At 35.8% G+C, this 25059-nt stretch overlaps 1 protein-coding gene across 1 annotated transcript; it reads left to right on the forward strand.

Moving 5' to 3' along the window:
- The first annotated feature begins 807 nt into the window (after positions 1 to 807).
- On the forward strand, positions 808 to 9712 carry LOC127852765 (uncharacterized). The gene is made up of 8 exons (XM_052386764.1): positions 808 to 924; positions 991 to 1194; positions 1537 to 1699; positions 5087 to 5340; positions 6199 to 6357; positions 6771 to 6881; positions 7436 to 7522; positions 8613 to 9712. Exons 1-8 carry the CDS (start codon positions 808 to 810, stop codon positions 8943 to 8945), a joined length of 1428 nt encoding a protein of 475 aa, XP_052242724.1. The 3' UTR covers positions 8946 to 9712.
- The last annotated feature ends 15347 nt before the right edge of the window (positions 9713 to 25059 follow it).

Consider the following 25059-nt stretch of genomic DNA (forward strand, 5'->3'; position numbering starts at 1 on the left):
GGCCGCCAACTAACCACTCGTCGCGTTCAAGGAGCAAGTTGCCGCGACTGTGGTCGCACGACGGTATGGTCAGTCGACTGCCGTCGTGGTTGTCGCTTTTTTTAGGAAAATTACCACTTCCGCCAACAACATTCGACGGCGAAAATACACGCTAAAAATGGAAGACGAAGACAGCAACGATTCGAGTCAGTGCCATTCGTGGTCAAAAAGAGATAGATATCCTTTTAGAGCTTGTTATCGAGAATAAGAACCTGCTGGAGGGAAAGCACGGGCCATTGGTGACCGAGGCAAACCCGCGGAAAAAGTGGAAGGGGATTGTGGGAGCCATAAACACGTGTGGTGTGGTGTGGCGTTGAGGACAGCAGACACAGGTAAAAAAGGTACGGGACATAAAGAGGAATGCACTAGACTGAGCACACGTCGCGTTCAAGGTACCAGCAGGAGACTCCCAGACATTCTGAGACGGTGCCAAGACCGCCTTGACACCTGCAGGAGACTCCCAGACAGTCTGCGACGGTGCAAGACAGTCTCCCAGACCGGCGGAGCACCAGCAGGAGACTCCCAGACAGTCTGCGACTGTGCCAAAACCGTCAAGGTTCCTGCACTAGACTTCCATATAGTCTGCGTCGGTGCAAGACAGTCTCTCAGACCGGCGGGCACCTGCAGGAGCCCCAGACAGTCTGCGACGGTGCCAAGACAGTCTCCCAGACCGGCGATGCACCTGCAGGAGACTCCTAGACGATTTGCGACGGTGCCAAAACCGTATGGGCACCTTCAGGAGACTCTCAGACAGTCTGCAACAATATCATGACCGTCTGGGCACCTGGAGGAGACCCCAGACAGTCTGCGACGGTGCCAGACAGTCTTTTAAACAGCGGGGTATCTACAGGAGACTCCGAGACAGTGTGCGACGGTGCCAAGACCGTCTGGGCATAAGTAGAAATTCCCAGACAGTCTGTGACGGTGCCAAGGCTGTCTTGTCACCTGCAGGAGACTCCTAGACAGTCTGCGACGCTGCCAGAAAATCTCCCAGACCAGCGAGGCACCCGCAGGAGACTCCGATACAGTCTTCGACGGTGCCATAACGGTCTAGGCAGCTGCAGGAGACTCCCAGACGGTGCCAGAAGTCTCCAGACCGTTAGGGCACCTTCAGGAGAATCCCAGATAGTCTGCGACGGTGCGAATACCATCTGGGTACCAGCAGCATACCCAAAGACGGTCTGCGACGGTGCCAATACCGTCTCGGCACCTGCAAGAGACTTTCAGACAGTCTTGGACGGTGCCAGACAGTCTCTCTGACCGGCGGGGCACCTGCAGCAGACCCACAGACAGTCTGCGCCGTTGCCAGACAGTCTCTCTGACCGACCAGATAGGCACCTGCAGGAGACTCCCAGACAGTCTGCGACGGTGTCAAGACCGTTAGAACACATACAGGAGATTCCTAGACTGTGTGCGACAGTATCCCAGACCGGCGGGGCACATGCAAGAGACTCCCATACATTCTGCGACGTGCCAAGACCGTCTTGGACACTTTAGGAGACTCCCAGACAGTCTGTAACAGTGCAAGACAAACTCTCACTCCGTCGAAGAGTGTTTGGTGAATCTCCTGCAGGTGCCCAGACGGTCTTGGCACCGTCGCACACTGTCTCGGAGTCTCCTGCAGATGCCCGATGTTTAGAAGACTGTCTGGGATTGTCCTGTATGTGTTCTAACGATCTTGACACCGTCGCAGACTGTTTGGGAGTCTCCTGCAGGTGACTATCCGGTCAGAGAGACTGTCTGGCAACGTCGCAGACTGTCTGAGGGTCTGCTGCAGGTGCCCCGCCGGTCTTGCGCAGACGATCTTGGTACCGTCGCAGATTGTCTGGGAGTCTCATGGCAATTGTTTTTGGTGCCGACAAAGCGTCAAGCGACGAGCAGTGATGGTGTGAGGGGTGGACTGCGGTCGCTCGACAGTATGTCGAACAACGCGCGGTCGACTGACGATCGTCGCTCTCTATTACAACCGGTTATCGTCGCACGACGATTATTTGCTGGTACAACCAGTCGCCCGACCATGGTCGCTCTCATTAAACCGGACCCTGTTCATGATTTTTGAAACTTGAAATCTCAGTTCCGCAGTCAGGCATGCGACTAAGTCTGATACAAAACGTGATTTCACGAATTTTTCGGCATAGCTGTTTAACCCAGCTTTTCGTCTATGATGACTTCTCAACACCTATAAAATGTAAGGGAAATATCCCGCCACTAGATGAGAATGAAAATAGCAGAATTTTGCATTGTCTGATTTGAGAGAAATCCTCCAGAACATTTGCAGCCATTACTGCGTCGTTCTACAGCGTATAGTTGTGTTCAGTGCACAGAAATCCCGACTATTCTCTGCATATTCATACGACAGACAGACACACATTTTGACCCTGTTACATTTACGCATTAAATTCAATATCGCAGAAGTTCAGGGGCAGTGCACAGTTAGTTAATCGTCAGTGGAAGAGATAAAGGAGTATTGATAATCACCTTTAAAGGCCACAACAAATTGATTAAATGTTCGTCGGATTTGCCGCACCTAAAAATCTTAAAACTAAATAAAAATATTTTTATTTTTATTTCGCGCCCGCAGCAACAATTTTGCTCCGCATGTATTTGTTTACAGATTTAGTTTAATTTAGCCTACGTATTTTACGACTTTTATAACGCTTTACGATAATAATGAGATTGGTTTATGGTAAAATAATGGCGGCGCTCGTCTGCATAGTCGTGTCGGCGAAAGACACCAATGGTAATTCAATTTTTTCTCCTGTGGCAATGTGTCACCGGATTACGGATGATTTTAGCGATTTATTCATCGCAGCCGCATCATCATCAGGCCTCGAAATGTCGCCCGAATGCGTGAATTCTGTAAATATCTGCAGTAAAGTTGGTAGTAGCGATAGAATAAAAATTTCGAACATCAACATGCAACTAAATGTCGCAGTAGAACTTGACAAAAAAATGGTCGAATATACAATTAATTCTGCACGACTTCCATCAACAAGTTCAAACTCCAATGCATTCACAGTTTTAATGAACAAGTCCAAGGTATACATTATGCCCAAAAAATATGAAGTAAACACAAGCTCAAAAGTAAAGAAACTTTCTGGTCCACAACACCTGTACTGCGACTTGATTGATTGGGCCCAAAGTACTGGGTGTGGATGGCCATCTAATATTGTCGAGGACAGTGGAAAACAAGCCCTAAAATCTCTCAGCAATGCCTTGTGGTACGTAGATCACTGCCATGCAAGACTGAAAGATGCCAGTTGTCATGTTCCAACTGAATTAAACAAATTTCAAAATTACAACAGCTACAAATTACTTAGGCACAGACCACCTATTGTAAAGGCAGCCAGACTTGGCGAATTGGTTGGTGATCTATACTCCGCCCTTAGTTTGCCATCATTGAGTGATAAACGAAACACAGTGTTAGCCAAAATCATGGGTGAATTAGCAGAATCTCTAAAACAATACAAAGACAGACTTGAAAATGATAACCAAAAACACCAAAACATAAGTCATAAAAGAGAAACAGCTAACTGCGGTGACTCGAACTCGGTTTGCATAGATCCTGTGACACCGTCCAATGTTAAAGAAGAATATAGTCATTTAAACCAGACAGTAGTGAAAACATCAGATTATACCTATGTGCACCTTGACAAGTTTTGTCCCGATAATCGTATTGAACGTCGCAAATTCATCAAAAACCTTCGTTTGTCCAAACCGATTATGTTGTATAGGGTTGCTTATGGAGGAAGCATAGGAACATTAAATTTCATTTGGAGTGTTCCAGTAGGTCAAACAGAAGACAAAACATCCCGCAACATGAAAGTTATCTCTCAAATTTCAGAAGATCTTCCGACGTTCTCAAGCAGGGCTATGAGACAAGAATTTATTGACAAGTTTATAAGTTATGTGAAATGCCCAAAGTCAGTCGTTAGACACATGTATTTTAGCCTAACAGGGCATGAAGAAAGTGCCAATTCTTCCAGTGAAAAAGAAATTAATGAAAGGGTGTTGAAGATCATAGGCGCAGATGACTCTCAGTTATTGATTGATTTACGAGCAACTAATGGCTCTGATACATATTATGATGCCTTTTTTGAAGAAATGGGAAAGTTCTTTGAAGAACAGGTTTTACAGGTCAGTGAAAGACGAAAATGTGATGAAATGTATTTGCCATTGGCAATTTCAATAGAGACTTTAAAGAATGACATTTGTAAAAGAGTGCCTGATGGAACACCCATTCCTAGCAATGAAACGATCCGACTGCAGTTTTGTCCCAGTAATCCATTTCATAAGACTGCTTTAAGGTACACTGGTCAGTTCAATGTTAAATTCCGTGTGCAGACACGCCAGGCAAGAGTTTCACATCCTGATTCACACTATGCTGCAAAATACTTTCAGTATATGAAAGAATTTTGTGTGATGTTTAGAGACAGTGCTATGTTCTTATGCATGGACGACAAGGCAATAGTTCCAGTGGGAGAACCAGGAATCCCTATATCAACTGGAGTAAGAGGGCATAACAAGGTTCTAACACCTTCAGAGGGACCTGTATTAGTTGCAACTGACCATGATTTTCATCTTTGCGGTCTTGTTCCTTCAGTTGTTCTTGTCACAGAAATTCCTAGGGACTCGAAAGACAGCTTCTTTTCAGGGGACATGCATGTGACAACAAAAGAAAAGGTATTCAGCCCATCTAGCCCATTTAGACATGCTGCTGAAGTTATTGAACTCGTAAGATTAAATGATGCCTACTCTTCAGATGGATTAAATTTGAGAACCCCAATCATGTGCCTTTATACTGATGGAGGACCGGATCATAGAGTCACTTATGAAACGGTTAAGTTGTCGCTCACTCTTATCTTCATGCATTTAGATTTGGACATGCTAATTGCACTCCGAACGGCACCATCACATAGTTGGACCAACCCAGCTGAACGTTGCATGTCCATTTTAAATTTGGCCTTGCAGCATGTTGCGCTAGACAGAAATGAAATGGAAGAGAAGTATGAACAGATGGTTAAAAACTTGTCTTCTCTAACTGCAGTAAGAAACCAAGCCAGACTAAAAGATGGTCTGAAAGAGGCTTTCAAGAAAAGTATGGAACCAGTGGTTGATCTTGTGAACAAACGTTTCTCACAAATGAGCTTGAAAGGAAACCCTGTTAAAACTTTGAAAGGGGTATCAGATGAAGAGATCACATCCATCTTAGATATCACTGGTGTTGGCTTTGGAGCAGATAGTCCAGTAGCCACAGCTGACACAAAAAGCGCTGAATTGAAGAAAAGCAAGCATCTGCAGGTAAAACAAACTAAATTTATTTTTTAAAGAAAAATGCATAGATAATGTCCTGCTTGTCTGGAAATGATATAATAATTGTTGTTCTCAGTAAAATTATATTGATATAACTGTATATTGCCCTCTACTAAAATTGCTTATGGTCACTGGTTACATAATGCATATTTATATTAGTTTTTAATATGTCACTTCCAATTTAAGTATTTGTTTCGCATTAAATTAATATGCGCCAGTGCGTATACTATTATCTGACAGAAAAACAAATAAAGGTTTTTAACATTCAACCTTAAAATATGCATCTGGCACAGGCAAGCAATTTGTCTAGGTTATGGAAAGTTTAACTGTGTCGCTTTCTGAGAAAACTGGGCATAATGCATGTGCGTAAAGTGTCGTCCCAGATTAGCCTGTGCAGTTCGCACAGGCTAATCAGGGACGACATTTTCCCCCTATACTGGATTTTTGCTAAGAAGAGACATTATTTAAACGAAAAATTCCATAAAAGCGGAAATTGTCGTCCCTGATTAGCCTGTGTGGACTGCACAGGCTAATCTGGGATGACAATTTATGCACAAGCATTATGTCCAGTTTTCTCAGAACAATACACAATTATTCAATTTTAAAAGTTAAATGTTTACCGGGTAACATTATTCATTTTTTATTAAATATTGGATATTGTGAAGGCTATGCTGTCTTATTAACAATATTAATGAAAACGTGTGTTTATTATATTTTATAATGAAAAATCAACCTATGTATAAAGATACATCTTGTTTAAAAAATGACAAAAAAACAACATGTTATTAATATGGAAGAGCGTCTATAAACATCAGTGTCCTTTCTTCTAAAGGATTTCTTTGAGAGGCATGCTTCTACTGCTTCCAGTTAAAGAAGTGTTCATCCGATGAATGTGGCTACTGCTCCGTTAACCCAGTCCGAGATCAGGATGTTTTTGACCGCCTCAGGTTCCTCCCTGAACCAAAGCCTGACGAAAATGGTGAACACTACCTACCATTCAGTGAGGTAAATTTATCGCATTTGTATTCCATTATATGACATATTTATTGAATGGATGAAGTTGTGTAAATTACAAATATATTTTGGAAACTTACTTTGGCATTTGAAGGTTGTGTACCTGTGCAAATGGTCAATAGTTACAATTAAATTTGAATAATCAATTTACTCATGTTTACTTCATTGATCTGACAACATATTATGTTCTGCCTTTTGTTTAATAAAAAGGCATAAATATACTTAACTATATACCTTGTTGACATTTTAGTTAACTTAACTTGTCCAGCTGACATGTAGTTAATTTAATGATTTAAATGATAATGTGTGACTATTGTGTTTAGAAACTGGAAGCAACATTTGAGATAAGGTTTAAACATGCCAATTCAATTATATAAATTATAATAACATAATAATAATTCCAGTTGTTTGGGAAAGCCCTGACCCGTGACAAGTACAGACCCTCAACCAGACCATGTGGAACCTATGATGAGGAATTACAAAACCATGATAAAGAGAATCGAGAAATTTTGAGGGTAATGATAATTATAATATTTTAGAAGCTCGCAAATAACTTAACACTTTATTTCATGTTTATATTATTATATTTAGGTCAAACTGTCAAACCTTATTGTAAGGTCGCCTTGGCAAAGTGGATATGGTGTCCGCCTAGCGACCGAGAGGTCACGGGTTCAATTGCCATAGTAGGAGCGTGCTTTAGATCTCCCCATAGACACCAAGTACTGGTTCTAGTCCCAGGAAAAGGACTCTAGAGCGTTTCAAAAAAGCCTAAGGCTTTCAATGCAATCGAGCTAAAATAAATAGGTTTAAACTAAACCTCATTGAATTACAACTGTGATATTAAAATAAAAATCAGAGAAATATTCCAAGTGCATTTTTGTTGCAGTATACATCCGTTCCTTCTTCCACCTGGCAATTGGCAACACCAAGAGAAAAAGTGATCATGTCAAAATGATATCATGTTGTCAACATTTTTGCAGGCTGGAAATTGAAGCGGGCATTTTGCCATAAAAAGCATTTTTTAAATATTTTTGCTTTCATTACACTATATCTTTCCATGTTGTTTTAGAATGAGAAGCTTCGAGATGCTGTCCTTTGCGGAGAATGTAGCAGGCCAAGATGTGTCTTTAGTCCAAACAAGCTTGACCGACAACAGGTAAACGTTTTGTAAAAATACAATCTACAGCGTGTTTCAACATTATAGGATCATAACATGTTGGTTACATAATTTTTAAGAGTCTAAATTAACATTTAAACATCACAGTTATACACAGTTTGGCAGGATTATAAAAAGACACGTATTGATCCAATAAATTGATATGAATGATACATATTTTTACAGATCAGAAAAAAGCTCTTTGGCTTGTTGGTTTGCAACTTAGAGCCCGAATATTTTTTGTTAATGTCTGATCAAACACGGTATGTGTTAATATATCACCAGATTGACATTGCAAAACATTGTTTTTTATTTCATACCATCAAAGGCCCATTCAAGATATAAATAGTTGTAAAACAAAAAATGCATTGGTAAATGATAATCTTAATATGAAGGAAATGCATTCGTTTTTGCTTTGATTTGAATAGGTTTCAAGTCTAATAATGCTGCAAACACAAAGGTTGGGAGGCAATTTATTGGAGTCACTCTGTCGGTCAATCCTTCTGGCAATTTGTTTGCATGCGAATCACCATGAAGTGTAGATTAACATGACACAATTTTCACACATATTGATTCACTTATTCCTTAGTTACATGTATGTGCTCTTGAACTTATCCAAGACATAGCTGCCATCAATTCCATGTCTATGAAGAGGCTTTGGAGAAGTATTACAGTAATAGAAATTTAGTAATATGGGAAATTTTACTAGCCTGAGTCAGAATTTTCGAGCGCAGCCATTTGTGTACATTTTGTTCAAAATAACAGACACAATTTTTTTTTAATTTTATTTAATCCTTCAAATACATGCCAATTTTCTTCGTACTTTCATCTTTCTGAAAGTAAGCTTCTAATGGCAGTTGATTAAAGTTGCTTAAAGTTGCTCAAATTCTTTTTGGAAAAAAAATAGCGAAAATAAAATTAGAAATTGTTTAATATCTGTTTTATGAGTTTTACAAGCACTTTAGGCTGGTAAAATTGGGAATTTCTATAAGCCTGAAAAAAAGACCATAGATTTTTTCTGTTTGGATAGGGCGAATAATGATGACTGTCAATTTTGTGAAAAGCTCCATAACATTTCACTTCCTTGCAGGAGGAATTCTTGCGGAACATTAAGGCATGCCATTCGTATATCTGTGGAGATCAGTTGGAAGATGCACCTGACCTGTATGTTCGGAGATGCGTGACCTGCAGCTCTGAGGTGGAAACAGCTTATTTCTCAGCCAAGTGTCGGCATTACCTACCACCAGTGTGCATCCACTGTGGATCTCCTGACTGTCTGTTAGATGACAACGATGCATATATTGCAGATTTGTATACAAAATATTCCATTGTCAGGCCAATTTGTGTGTCTTGTCGACATTCTGGAAAAGAGGCAAAAACATGGGGCGCCAAGAAGTTTTTAAAAAAACAAAAAGTCAAATGAACTCATTCAAGCCTTCAAAAGTTCTTACTTTGATTTGGTTTGTAAATGAGACCAAAGCAAAAGAATGTGTTTATGATGACCATCATCATCATGTTTATAAATGTTAACATGTTGTGATTGAAAATGAAAAATCATGGATTGGAATAAAGAGCAAATGCTTTAACTTTTAAAAATATTAGTGTTTCGTATTTTCCAGTTTAATTTCTATTTCTACAGATTTTAATTGTTTTGTGTTAAGATTAAAGTTGATACTAGTCATTTGTGATTGCACTTTTCTTGGAAAAGTATGTTTTATTGTAAATTGATGTGTTTTACAAATAGTCACGCTAAATATTGTTCTACTACTATTGTTATAAATATATATTATAGTACTAGTCATTTAATAAATATACTAGAACTGATACTAGTCGTTTTATGCCCCCGGTAGGGTGGCATATAGCAGTTGAACTGTCCGTCTGTCTGTCCGAAAACTTTAACATTGGCCATACTTTTTGCAATATTGACTTGATATTTGGCATGCATGTGTATCTCATGGAGCTGCACATTTTGAGTGGTGAAAGGTCAAGTTCATGTAAAAAAATAAATATATATTTTCAAAGCGGCGCAGTAGGGGGCATTGTGTTTCTGACAAACACATCTCTTGTTTGGCACTCAAATTAGACAAATATATGTCACTGTGCTATGTTAAAATAAAGGGCTCCTACTAATCACATCTATAAATAGTTTTGATTAAAAGGCATGTGTTTTATATTAAAATAAAATAACTATCTGTTTCTTATTGTTCTTTCATTAGGAAGTTATGGTTTTTTTTACTTTACAAAACTTAAACTTCTCATTTCTAATTTTAACATTGCTAAACTAACCAAAGTAATGCATTTGAGTATAATGTATACTACTATAACCTATGATATTTAGAACTAATACAAATTGAAGATATTTCTTACGCTTGATGTTTAGCATATTATTTATTGTCATGCTATTTAACTTTCATTGACAGAAGACTGAGCTTCTTATATAACTTTGCTAGTGAAAAGTACAGTGTACCATGTTAATATTAAGTAGTCACTACCTGTTGTGAATAAGCAGAATAACTATTGGAGAATATTTTGTTTATCATACTTTAACAAACATTGGACTAGAGTTAAAATAAGTTAGTACTACTAAATGACCTTGTGTTTGTATTTTGAAGATATCATGCATTTATTTGGCAACAAATATCAATTTACAGAGACAATATATCTATTTTTTATTTTTCGCTCTTCGCTCGCCTGTGATTTTTTTAAAAATAGAATAAAAATTAATTTATTTTTATTTCGCTCGCTCGCTCCATTTTTTTTTGGCTAAAATCCGTAGAACAAATCATCAATTTGTTGTGGCCTTATGTTGATAACTCAGTATTGCTTTCAAAATACATGTAAAATATAACACGAATTTCAGATGGAGAATAAGTTCCTTTTTTCATAGTTCCTTATTTCTTATTCGAATAAAGAATAAGAAACTTTACATTTGTTGGTTCATTTTAATAGTTTGTTCAGTATAAAAATGCCAGTTCCTTATTCGATTTGAATAAGGAATAACGAATCAGTTCATTATTCCTTATTCACACTGAATACGTAACTGTATTATTATTTAATAAAACTAGGTAGAAATATATTGCGATAAACAATTTTAACTTCGAACCTAAATATACCATGATTGTCATTTACATTTAGTATTCTTTAGTTAATTTTAATTTTTTGTGCGAGTAAGGCAATACCATTTCTTTAATATTGTCTTCATAATACTTGTTTTCAGCATTTATAGTCTAAAAGAATATAAAAAGAAATGTGACCGAATATGTCCATATAACATAATCAATCTTAAGTAACACACACAACATCTTAATTATAACATATTCGAAAGTGCTCGTCCGAAATACAGGCTTCCGAATAAGGAACTAACTTTACACCCACATTATTCAAAGGCCATAATTTCGGATACCTAAATTCGGATCATTCTCGCAAAGCACAGCTTTAAATTCGTTATTACTTGCAATGTTTAATTATAAGCGCACGATTAAAAGTCGTGGAAACCGACAAAATGGCGCTGTTTTCGGTGGTAATCAGTCATATTTTTAGACTGGTGCAACTGGCTGCGTTTTCCTTATTCGGCAGCGAAAATGGCACTGGGTTATCATTACAAAAGACAACTAAGAAGAAATGTACTGCAATACATATTTGTTTTTCTATATCCCAACTTACATTTACAGGGATTTTCCATGATGTATGCGTCTCTTTATTCATATTAATTTATTTGTTAAGTAAGAAAATGCCAGTTCCTTATTCGATTTGAACCAGTTCCTTTTTCCTCATTCAAACCGAATAAAAGGAACTTTGTTATCATTAAATAAATCAAAGTAGAAATTTACTGCAATAAATATTTGTTTATACCCGTCCTACATTTACAACAATTTTCGTTGATTTATTCGTCACGTTGGTTCATTTTGATTTATAATTTATAGAACGAGCATTCCAGTTCCTTATTCGATTTGAAAAAGGAACTGAATTATAATTACTTCAAGCTAAGTATTTTAAGTATTTTAAATATACAACCTATATATAATGATGTTCTATTATATGTGGTTAACTTTGAATTAATTGCATTGATATTTAAGTAAGAAAATTCCAGTAGTTTGTTCGGCTTGAATAAGGAATAAGGAACTGGTTTGTTGTTTCTTATTCAGCCGCGAAAAAGGAACTGGATTATAAATAAAAGCAAACATTTTGAAAAGTTAAAGACTGCACTTTTATATCACATACATGTAAAATAATGTTACATGCTTTAGGTGTTGTTGAAGTGAAGTTAGTATTCGTATTAGAAAATATCGGTTCGGTTTAAACAAGAAATCCTATGAAAGCGCGAAGAAGAAACATTAATATGTACCGTAATACATAAAGTTAATGTATTCGATTTATTTTCTTTTATTTTGCTTAAGAATTGTATGCATTTTTTTCTTTAAAACCATATATCAACTATGTTAAGCTTGAATAAGGAATAAGGAACAGTCCCATATTTCTTATTCAAAAAAAAGAACCAGGAAAAAAGAACCAACTTACTCTCCATAAATTTTAGGGACAGAAATTCACTGCTAGAAAAAGTACTGAAATACAATAGTACAATAATAATAACAACATCGTATATCTGTGAATTGTGTGACGTATGCGGTCAGCTTGTCTGGCAAACTTTCCTGTCAGCAAAAATAGGCTACCGACATTTTCAAGTTTGCTATAAATAACACAGTCTGACTTAAATTTTCTGGCGAAAAGTATTGTAGTTAGATGTTCCCTTTGCAAAACAAGAGGAAATTTTCAAAGATAAAGTTAACACATTAGAAATCCGTAGAGTAATAGCCCAAATTTTAACGCTAGATGTGGTATGGTAACATAGATTTAACGAGATACAAAATGCTCGTTTTTATTTGTTTTGTACGATAATATATTCCGTGTGAATTTCCCGCGACGATATCCGAACATTTGCGAACGAACGCGAGACTGGCTTCGAAAGAACTACGTCGTGCTTCCAACGCTGTCCGAAGGCAATCACCCGGAAATTCACATGGAATATATTGGCACAAAAAAAAAACGAGCATTTTGTATCGCGTTAAATCTATGTTACCAGAGCATATATAGCATTGAAGTGTTTGCTATTACTATGTCTAATGTGTTAACTTTATTTTCGAAATATTGTACGAAATATTCGTTGATTTTGAATATGTATGGGTTTTTAAATATAGCGGCTTAATTAGCGTATTATAACAACAAGGAGTATGACCGGAATAGGTTTTGAAAAAAAAAGATAAAACACATACGTTTGTAACAATTTTATTTTAAATGCTATAACAGTAGGTTTAAATATTTCAAACAAAAACAATAATGTTCTTTAAATTCTGGAAAAGGCAAACTACTCATGTAATGATAGTGCGATTCTGGCAATTTATGTGTAGAAATACATTCACAGGCTTATTTTGGAAATAATTGTTTAAATAGTTGAGTAATATATCATGATTTGCTCTCTTGATGTTTCAAATCGAGAACTTTCGCGACAATAGCATACGGTGACATTATTTTCCGTTCACCGAAGTTTCTCGTGACTGTATGGTATCGCGTTTCAAAACGTGTCAGAAGAATTTGATGACAACTTGGCTGTAAATGGTGTCAACACGTACCGAAAAGGCGGAAAATAACATGACCCTACCGCTAGACACAGTAAATGAACACCGATTCCAATAATTAAGTGCAAAATGAAGATAAGTTTCTTGACTGATTTCCTAATACTTACACCAATTGTTATCGATTTTTTCTGGTTATAATGTTGTGTAAAAAACGTGTTAATATTCTTCACTGAGCTAGTATACAGCCCATTATTTTCGCACTGTATGTCAATAAAAAATCATATACCGTTTGAAAATTATACTATTGTAATTAAAATGTTACCCAAGTAATTATATAAGGACGGATCCTACAAGCATGTCATATTGTCATAATGATTTGAGCCTACTATCCCTGAGTTATTTGCTTTACCGGCACTGAATGAACATATATATGCCAGGTATTAACAACCGCCCTTCTTGACTCGGAAGTCAGTGAGATTTGCATCAGAGGTACAATTTATTTCAGCACATATGGGATCCAACAAGAACATAACTCAGTGAAAGGTTAATTTTATAACCTCATATCGACAAAATCAAAATTGATCCAATTCGATGCACAATATTCAATACAATGCACAATACGAAATTCGACAACAACAAACGCATCCGTTCGATGCATCATTTTTTGTTAACTGCTTGTGGCATCGTTTGAACTGTGTCCAGACGACATTTAAACGACGAAAACTGGCCTGGTTTGGACACTAAACCAGTCAGGACTCACCGTGTAAGACTGTGCTCCATGGCACGTAACCAGTCATGACTCACCGTGTAAGACTGTGCTCCATGGCACGCTGAAGGGAGGTCACGACTCACCGTGTTAGACTTTGCCTCATGACACGCTGAAGAGAGGTCGCCGTCGACGCATTCAGAAGAAATGTTATGGACATTTTTAAATAGTGGACGTTCTGCCCCATGATTGAGCTACTGATAACAGCCAAACACAGGCATAACTTGCGTAGGATCACTTTGTAGTCGTCTTCACTCGTTTTCCTTAAACGGCAAGGCCGTTCAAGGGAATGATAATAATATTGATGATGATACGATTCATTTAAATGACTATTTCTTACGAATACATACATAATTCTAGCGTATAGGTTTCGTTTGTATTCCAAATTAAAAATCGATTTAATTTCACTTGACATAGTCTTGCGTATAAGTCATTATTGTATTCTCAATGTAAATATGTGTATTAAATTATTATAACACTAGTCATAACACACTAAATGACAGTTACTCTGTTGTTGAAAATGCATACGTTTAATTCAAAAATTGTGTGTGAATGACTAATTATCTTTAACATGGTTAGTCACATATTTTACGAATGAACTGTTTAATTATGAGACATTTTGCGAATTTTAATCCTTTTTTTTATACTTTGTTAAATCTGATTATTTCCAATCATCAAAATGCTAGCTTGCAAATGTTAGTTTACTTTTGTTTTCTGTAATAAACGATTATCGCAATTTGTATTCAAATGTTTGTTGATATATGCAATTTTATTATTACTGGTAACTTATTTAATGACTTAGCGGTCAGATTTACAAATTAATTGGAAATAAAAACTATTTAAAAACAAGAGATGTGTTTGTCAGAAACACAATGCCCCCTTACTGCGCCGCTTTGATGCCATATAGTTGGCCGTTGACCTTGAAGAATTAACTTGACCTTGCACCACTCAAAATGTGCAGCTCTTTGGGATACATATGCATGACAAATATCAAGTTACTATCTTCAATATTACAAAAGCTATGGCCAATGTTAAAGTTTTCTGACGGACGCACAGACTGGTAGACAGACGGACTGACGGACGGTTCAACTGCTATATGCCACCCTACCGGGGGCATAATAAATCGATATAATACAGAAGAATCGTTGTAAAGTTCGTTTCATCGTTTTGCAACTTGAAATAAAACAATAAAGATTGCTACAATGGTAGTTGTATATAAGAGTGTTAAGTTTGACAAAGTGTTAAACAATTAATAATGTTTCATCTGATAAAGAAATATATTAAGCAACAAGATGCGTTTGTGAAACACAATGTCCCCCTATATGACGTTTGACCTTGTAGGATGACCTTGACCTTGTAGGATGACCTTGACCTTGACCCTTCACCACTTAAAATGTGCAGCTCCATGAGATACACATGCATTTCAAATATAAAATTGCTAGCTTCAATATTGCAGAAGTGACATTACATGAGCAATTTTGACCCATATATTTGACCTTGAAGGATTACCTTGACCTTGACCTTTCACCACTCAAAATGTGCAGCTCCATGAGATACACATGCATGCCAAATATCAAGTTGCTGTCTTTAATATTGCAAAAGTATTCAGAAAATTAGCGATTTGGGCCACATATATTTGACCTCTGACCTTGAAGGATGACCTTGACCTTGACCTTTCACTATTCTAAATGTGCAGCTCCATGCGATACACGTGCATGCCAAATATCAAGTTGCTATCTTCAATATTGCAAAAGTACTCATAAAATGAGCGATTTTGGCCACATATATTTGACATCTGACCTTGAAGGATGACCTTGACCTTGACATTTCACCACTCAAAATGTGCAGATCTATGAGATACACATGCATGCCAAATATCAAGTTGCTATCTTGAATATTGAAATACTGCAAAAGTGTACATTAAATGAGCGATTTTGACCCATATATTTGACCTTTGACCTTGAAGGATGACCTTGACCTTGACCTTTCACCACTCAAAATGTGAAGCTCCATGAGATACATATGCATGCCAAATATAAAGTTGCTATCTTCAATATTGCAAAAGTTATTGCAAATGTTAAAGTTGGCGCAAACCAACCAACAGACCAACCAACCAACAGACCAACATACCAACAGACCAACAGACCAACAGACAGGGCAAAAACAATATGTCCCCCACTACTATAGTGGGGGACATAAAAACTGGCAACAAATTAATTTATTGTTTGTTACGGATTTGTAATTTGGGATACCTTTTAATTATACGAAATAATTGGTACACACTAATAGCCATATACATGAATATAACATTTTCTTCAATATCCTTCCATAAGTTCTTGTCAAACCTTATTTGTATAATGGGACAGTCACATCGTAAAATAGTTGTCTTGTTGTTATTTCCGAGCGTCGATGGTCATTGTTGAACGCCGTTTGTACTGTATAGTTGATAGTCTATTGACCGGCTAAATAAATAATAAAACATACCAATCATTGTTTAAGTTATCGTTATGGTCAGTAGATTCCTCGATGTACTACTGAATGATTGTAAAACACGTGCACGAACGAAACAGAATAATACAATAATACGCAATACAAGCGTGTAATTAAAGATAATACACTTCCTGAGTAATTGATGATTGTTGTGGAACATTTAAGTGTAAATAAAATATATGCAGATATTAATCCATTATTTCTTCATAACTTTATGTCAAATGTAATATCGACCATTATCGAAGGCGTCATTTTATTTCGCACCCAATCGTCATCGAAAAAACGACTCCGCGCATGTGTTTTTCAATAGTGCGTCAGCATATAAAAACGCTGAATTGTGCGTCTGACGAATATTTTTTGTTGCATACAAAGAGCTGGTTATCTACTGGTCTAGCCAAGATCAGTGTATATTTCAAACATAAATAAAGTATTAATTAAAGAAGCATGTCAATAAGGAATTGTTGTCGTGAACACGTTCAGTAGTCGCAGATACCACAAGTTGATAGCATAATAAACCTAAAAGAAAAAAAACAATGAACGCATGTTTTCCGCACAATTTCCTGGAATGCTACATAACGTACTGGATTTGGCGAACAGTCCCGGTTCCACTGCTTGCCATAGGAACTGGTGGCAACATACTGAATATCGTCATCTTGCTTCGGAAGCGTATGCGGCAGCACTCTATCTCAGTGCACCTTCTCTTTCTTGCAGGCGCGGACCTGGCGTTGCTATGGACCTCCACCTTCCCACATATGTATCAGCAAGTGTACCACGTGAATGTGAGGAACAGTAGCGCGTTCCTGTGCCGGGCCTTTCCATGGATAAACTACGGAATCGCGGGCTTTTCCGTGTGGCTTCTAGTAGTGGTGATCACTGAGCGAGTCCTGATGACAAGTTCATTGGCATTGTCAAAGAAAAAGTTGAGTAACAAAGTTGCTTTTATCATTTCGTGTATTTTACTTATTATATGCTTGTTGTTTCATTTACATTACTTTTTCGGTTTTCGTTTGGACACAATTCCTAAACAAACTGGCAATTTTACCAATTCAACCGAAATGCGGACTGTGTGCGTTAGGATCTCAGAAACATTTGAGAACTTCTACAAGAAGGTTTGGCCAGTGATGATAATGACAAAACTGAATATTATTCCGACAGTATTAATTGTGTTTGGAAATCTGACTATTTTAATAAACATCGTACGACATGCGCGCACAATGGCACGAGTGTATCCGGAAAGACAAAACGAAGAGATAAGAAACAACCGACGAAATAGGCCCTTGTACAAGATGTTGTTTCTGGTTTGTGGTTGCTTCGTTGTTACCAACCTGCCGTACAATGTCTATCTGCAGTTCTGGGACCGCATAGACGTGTCCACACCTCATGGTTTCGAAAGGAGAAACATGTATGACGCCATCTTTCTTTGTTTAGCGTATTGTAACTTTTCCCTGAACTTTGTGCTTTACTTTGTCAGTGGGACATTGTTTAAGCAAGAATTCCGCGCGCTGTTAAAGGAGTGTATAAGGTTAGTTCGGAAGGGTTTGTGCTTTCAAACAGCTGTGGGCGATTCTTCAACAATTAACAATCGTGGCCCTGTGATAAATACGTAAACATAAAAAGATAGGGATATGCTTGGCATATAGATGTCATATGTATGTTTATTCAATTCAATTAACCATGACACGTGGAAAATTAATAATGATCTTCTGTGAAATTGTATTATAGCCTTTATTGTGTTGTGATAAACAAAATGTGTTGACTTGGCGACAGTGTTGATTTGGTTTTCATAAAATTGTAAACGTAATAATTTTAACGTAATTACCGCTTATCATGATTTCTTTTTCGGTTTTTTTTTGTTATTATCTAATTAATATCAAGTAGGTGTCAAAACAATTAAATAAAACAAGAAAATAAACCTTACGATTGTTTTGTAAAGAAAACAAATATAAGAATTTGATATACTAACGTTTTTAATACATTCAACCTTACAAAGGTATTTACATTTATTCAATATTAACGTATACAATGTTCTTTCATTGTTAATATCATTGCAAAAGATGCTAATTTGTATGTATTCCATTGGGCTTGTATACTTATGCTCATCCGTATTTATATTGTCTTATGTATTCCTCTATGTATTACAGAACGTTTAAATGTATTTAAGTATTAAATTTAACGTGTGCTAAAATAAAAAAATGTATTCTTTTTAGATACGTATATATAAATAATACAAGTATAATCTTATTTTTACAATATAAAATGTTCGTAACTACATTTAAAATATAATTTAAAAAAAAATAAAGTTATTCTTGTATATTTATATACGTATATAAAATAATACTAAAAACCATGCATCTATGTGTCGAAAAAAATGTGCTAATTAAATGTTTTATGTTCAATGTGTTTGTGACAATACAGTATAGGTTTACTCTGTCGATAAAATAACGTTATTCACACCAGTCCTGCTTAAATCCATAACTATGCCTAAATTTTCGTATTTCGCGTGCTTCGATAATTTCATATTAGTTTCCCTTATACATAATTTGTATTTGTAATTGCTTTTTTCTCACAATTTTGCCATCATATTTATTAAATCAATATGCCTATACATTTGTGAAAAGCAATTAGGTCACTTTTTATACAATAAGATGTTCTATATTAGTAATATTTTATTGAAGTAGTCGAATACCTATATAACTACCGTAGTATGCCTTTTCAATCACACGACGTATATATTCTGACTTTCCACTATTTTGCTAATCATCTACATGAAACTGAGGTTGTGATTGTGTTTTCATAATATTATATTTCTGATATTTTGTCTGTCAAGTATCATATTGTATATTGCATTTGCAATGTTAAGTAGAATTAATTAATAAACGGCGATATATTTTGTAATCGATTTGTTAGCTTACTGCAAAATTGTTGTCGAAAATAATTATGAATAGTTTTGTTATTTATCCGTTAAATCTTTATAAACAACTTTCGCATCGGATAATGGAGTGTTAATACTGTGTTTTGATGAAAACACACGTGATATATATATATATACTGAGTACTAGCCCCTCTATTATAGTCCAGCATATATTTGTGATAAATGTTAGTTTTATAACCCAGGTGCTGTTATAATAAATGTGTCGATATGTGCTGTTGTTTTATTCATAATAAATCTCTTCATACAAGAATGCATTGGTGAATACGGGCCCATATGTCGATTGCTGAAACGATAATGCAACAGCTAATTTTAGAATCACGATTTGTATTAGTTTATAAATTGTGAATATTTACCATTGATACTTTAGAAACGTCAAAAGAATGCGTTTCTTTACTCAACCTATTTATGCCTAGTGGACTCTCCCATCCTTCTAAATTGGATCAATTTATTTCCAAAATTAGGGATGTCACGTAAAAACAATTATAATTATTTTTATTGTAACAAAATACACAAATGTATAGTCCAATTTATTGTTCTATCTCACACCTATAACAATATCCTGAGATGCGCAAGTGGCTTTATAGATAGTATCTATAACTTGTGTTTTATACAGAAGCCTCTGTTTCCTAGCAAGTTCCAAATGATCAGAGTATTGCTTAGCTGAATCTTCCTTGTCTTCTTCTGACACTTTGCCACTAGTGTTAAGCTTTGCCAAAAACATTTTGACAGACTAAACATAAATCTGTAGCTGGTTTGATTACAATTATGTGGACAAAGTTCTTTCCATCTTGTTGTTGTTCAACATGTTTGAAGTGACACTTGGCGATAGCCTGCTTTTTCTGCACTTTCTTGTTGTCATTATTCTAAAGTTATTTATAATAGCAGTAAATGTTTATTGTCATCATTATGATGACATTTAATCACAATAAATACGATATTTTACCTAGAGAAAGAAATAAACATACCGTGTAATCCAACAGGAAGTGTGTGTGTTTGTTGACAAGGTAAAACGGTGGGTGAAATACTCGGTAAATTTGTCCTAGGTTACAATAAACTGTAAATTATGTTGAGTAACGACTGCCAATAATGTTCACATCGTCCCTTGCGATATAACATGTCATGTCATGCTTATTTGATAGAGTATTTAAAAAATAATTGCGTGAAAATATCGCGAAAAACAGTACGTCAACTTCTTCCTGATTTTTCTCTGAAATGACGTCAGCGCCAAATGGGTCAAAATCTCGTGTGTGACATGGAGAGTCCGGTCAAATTCTTTGAGTGGCGGTCACACCATGAAGCCGAGTTCAGGAACATAAAAATCATAACTAAATACCACCATTTCTTTGTTTCCAAAGATGATCCCGGTGTTTTGCATTGTAAGGAGTATGCTGGCTCTACCAAGGAGTGTTTTGATCTTTTGAAGTGTGCAATAAATAAGAATGCCATGCCTCCACTTAAGACCATTCCAGTGCTCCCTTTAGCAAGACAGTGGCACTTGTATGATCATATTTCGAAATTTTTCAGGTCTGAGTCAGCAAAAGAGAAAACATGTCCCAAACCTCTCATTACAAAGTAATTGTTTATTTAGAATGGACAGTTGTGAAAAATTGCTGACAATTAAGGCATTAATAAATGTTGTATAGGGAGTTGTGTGCAGAAAAGTATTATTACGTGTATATTTACATGTATTGTTGATTTGCCTGCAATGAATGGTTAATTCTGTCAATGTTGCATTATAATGTCTTTGTTATGTTAATTTACATGCATTTCAAGTATAGCCCATGTTGTGTAATTTTTGTTTATAAAAAAATATTTAAAAACCTGGTTCATGTTTGGAAATAATCAAATAGTGATACATTGCATTGTTTCTAATTTGTTAGATTCTTTAATAACCAGGACATTGTTAGAACCTCTTCTTTATATGAATAAGTTATTCATTTGGTTCATACTTATATAACTTTGTAATTTGATTACATATATTTGGAGATAATAGTATTAATGTTATTTTAACTGAAATAAAGTAATACACATTGACTTTGCAATGATTTTTTTTTCCATTTGTCATGTATCAATGTAAGTACAGGGTACAATTTCAACGTTACTAATGTTGAACCAGCCTTTATTTGAAGGCAAATTTTTATATTGCACAATTTTAAAAACAAATGGTTACCATGACGACCAGTTTTTTTGCTTTAAATTATTAAAAGCTTTCAGTGGACTGTGTGTATGGATTTTGTGTATTGACATGTACTTTGTATGCGAAACGATTTTATATAACAGTATTTCACATTAAGTACTTACAGTTTACATTAATTAGTTTTGAAATGTCAATAATAAAAACAACTCAGTTCATTTGTTTACTTTTATGCATTTCACATATATTAACAATTTTGTACACATTTCCTATTATTATTCATCAAGATTGATGTAACAAATTTTAAGTAATATATCTTTGTTTAGACAAAATTAATTTGGTTATGTAGTATTATGAATAAATATTTTCGAGATATCGCTGTTCTTTTTTACAAATGATATTATTTTTAAATAAATTTGTCTGCGCAGTGATAAGCATTTTAAAGCTATTGGAGTGGTTCGATTGCGCTTCAGCTTTACGTCAAGTCTTTTCTAGCCGGAAATTGAACCTTTCTGAAAGGCGCTTATACAGTCAATCGTCTGATAATGCTGACGTACCGGGGTTCGCGGGAGAAACGTGTCTGTGTTATTTTAATTATAGAATACAAATATTATGGGATAATAAAGTGATCAGCCTAAATTAACTAAACATCATGCCAATGATCCGGAAGCGAAAGCTTCATTCTATTAAAACTGTGTACAAGGGGAAAAGCCGGCGAACAGTACATGTCACCGAGAAGTGGGGCAGTAGGCAAAAGCTTGGAACGCAATCACAAGAACTTGCAGAAGTTCAGATTGAGAATGAGAATACAGAAACAAACTTAATTGCTAACTGTGCTACAAGTAGCAGTTCAGTATCAGACGTAGATACTTTGGTTACATTCGGTAAGTGAACAACAACCTAATTGGTGCATTGATTGAGATTAATTCCAGCCTCCGTCCAAGGCCGGCTCTAGTCACATGTCAGCTGTCCTTGGTTTATGGGTGTGTGTGATCATATATATCTATTTACAAAGTAATGTTTCCAAAACCAATGATACAGTATTAAGGAAAAATTAAAAATCTGAAGTTGATTATTATTCCAGACTGATATTTGGATCATTTTTTAGCTCGGGGTTTTTCGGAGAAAACCAGAGTTATTGTCGTAGCCAGCTCGTCGTCCGCAGTCTGACGTCGGCCGTCCGCGTCATGCTAAAACCTTAACATTGGCTCTCAAATCAGTGATTCCACCTACAACTTTGAAACTTCATATGTAGATGCACCTTGATGAGATCTACACGCCACACCCATTTTGGGGTCACTAGGTCAAAGGTCAAGGTCACTGTAACCTTTAAAAAAAAAATCTGACAAGCTTTCATTTATTCAGAACTGCACCCGTAGCCGAGTGTGGCACCTGTTATGCATTGCTCATGTTTTTAATTCCCATTATAGTCGCACAACTTCTGACACAGGGCCCTTGCTACACTTTGGGGATTGGGGCCGGGGCCCTTAGAGGGGGGAATTTCGCGTTGTTTTGGGCGAAAAGGGGAATTTTAGAAGATCTTATCACAACTATTCAACACTTAAAATTGCTATATTTTAATGTAATTTACATAAATATACATGTAATCAAAGGTTCATAGCACGATACCAGCTGCCAACATAGGTATAAAAGTAAAAAAAAAAAAAAAATTTTTTTTTTTTTGGAGGGGGGAATTTTTAGTTGAAATAGGGGAAAAAAGTATACTTTTTTAAGGGGGGAATGGGGCCGATTTTTGGCCCCAAAAACGGCCAAACGAGGGCCCTGTGACATTACTTTATAAGATCACACAGCTAGTATAAATATATCTTCCAATTACCTTTAGTCAAGCGGTTAAGGAAACAAATAAAATAATTTCTGAATTAATTCAAACATTGCCGCAATAAAAATGTACCTCAAACAATTTATTTCATTCCCATTAAATCCATGTAAAAATTGTTTATTTACAGCGTGTTAAACTACGCAAAGTCGATAGTTCCATGCACATCCGCAAATAATATACACTACACGCGTTGTCTACCTTGAGTCAAAAGGTTACATTATAAAAGCTCTATTACTAGATTGCAATAGGCATGATTTAAACTTAGAAAATTCGAATCACTGAACAAATTTAGAGAAACTGAAAGATTAATTTAACTTTTTTATAACTTCTATTTACCATTTAACAAGTTTCTGTTTTATCTGTAGATCTTCTGTTGAGCAACATATACACACAAAAAGTGCTCAAGAATTGGAAAAAACAAAAACGTTCGCAATTTGTTCAAATAAAATTTTGGCATATATGATACTATTAAAAGATTTGATAAAAATATCAAATCGAGACAGGGTATACCCACTGAACATGTGAATAAGGGATGTCACCTATTTTCGTGATGTACCTGCAAAGATTTTTCCATGCAACCTTTTCTGGGAATTGTGAAAAAGTAAAAGAATTTTCTTTAAAATAAAACAAATACATGAAATTATGTGTTTACACAAGCGCAGTGGTCTGCAATGTCTGTGCAAGTTTATTGATGAGTAGCAAAAAAATTAACGGAATCGGCATACAATTAGATTATTTCAGTTGAAGTAAGAATTTTAAATGTAATTAAACTTTTTTTCCTTATTTTAGTTGTGTCTGTAGTTTATATTTTCAAGCGTTGTAATGTTAGTAAAACAAAATACTCAGAACGCATGCGTGTGACGTCATCATGAGAGCCGCAATCTTAATGTAAAAAAAGTGATCTAAATTAGGTCATGCTCAGAATAAGGGAATCGTACGATAAATACCCATGATATTAATTAAAGTGGGAAATTACCCCATACCACGGGTGTGTGGAAATATATAAAAAAAACACACACTACAATTATGTTTCAGAATTTTGCGACTCATTAAAAAAAAAAAATTGAAAAGTTCGCAACTCAAAAAAAATGTAAGTGGGCCAGGGTCCGCACAAAATCATGGAAAAAAACTTGGAATACCTGAGAATACAATAATTGAGGTCTACTTATTTGTCTATAATCAATAATATTTACTGTCAACTCGAAACTCCTCAAAATATTAAAGAAAGATATGTATGCGTTGCAGATGGAAATAGAAGATACGATACTGAAAAGGCCAAACGTCTTGAAGAATGGAAAAGTATATCTCCAGAAATTATGTCTGCTTATGTACAAATGCAGACACCCAATAAGCGACAATGTGCTGATTGTTGTCTCTCCACAGATGAACTGTACAGGTGTTGTGATTGCTGGGAGACTACGTGCCTCACATGCTTGCGGTTGAGGCATAAACATCCTCATCTGCATTTGTTTGAAATTTGGAAGGTACAATGTTAACAAATACAAGAGAAAGCATTTATCATAATAATCATTGAATTTGAACAAAAATCATCTAAGACAGTGTACTTTTTTTTCTTAAAGTGGTATGACTTCATGTATTTAAAAAATCTTTGAATGTGTTTAGAGATATTCAAAGTACCATTTTAGAAAATTATCATTACATGAGCTTCATACAAATACGTGCATTACAAATGTGGTCTTTTTCAATACATGGTTTCAAAACCAACCAGTTCCAACTGCCATCAAACTCAGAAGCTGTTGTTATCTTGAACTTTAAAACTGCCAGGTGTTTTTAAATGCTTA

The sequence above is a fragment of the Dreissena polymorpha genome, chromosome 1 (assembly GCF_020536995.1).
Source record: "Dreissena polymorpha isolate Duluth1 chromosome 1, UMN_Dpol_1.0, whole genome shotgun sequence".
Taxonomy (NCBI): Eukaryota; Metazoa; Mollusca; class Bivalvia; order Myida; family Dreissenidae; genus Dreissena; species Dreissena polymorpha.

What these genes read in the sequence shown, in the direction of transcription:
- LOC127852765 (XM_052386764.1), top strand. Translation starts at nt 808, where the DNA reads ATGACCGTCTGGGCACCTGGAGGAGACCCCAGACAGTCTGCGACGGTG. An exon ending in ACTACCTACCATTCAGTGAG is followed by an intron (nt 6,358 to 6,770) that starts GTAAATTTATCG and finishes TAATAATTCCAG; the next exon opens with TTGTTTGGGAAAGCCCTGAC. An exon ending in ACAAGCTTGACCGACAACAG is followed by an intron (nt 7,523 to 8,612) that starts GTAAACGTTTTG and finishes ACTTCCTTGCAG; the next exon opens with GAGGAATTCTTGCGGAACAT.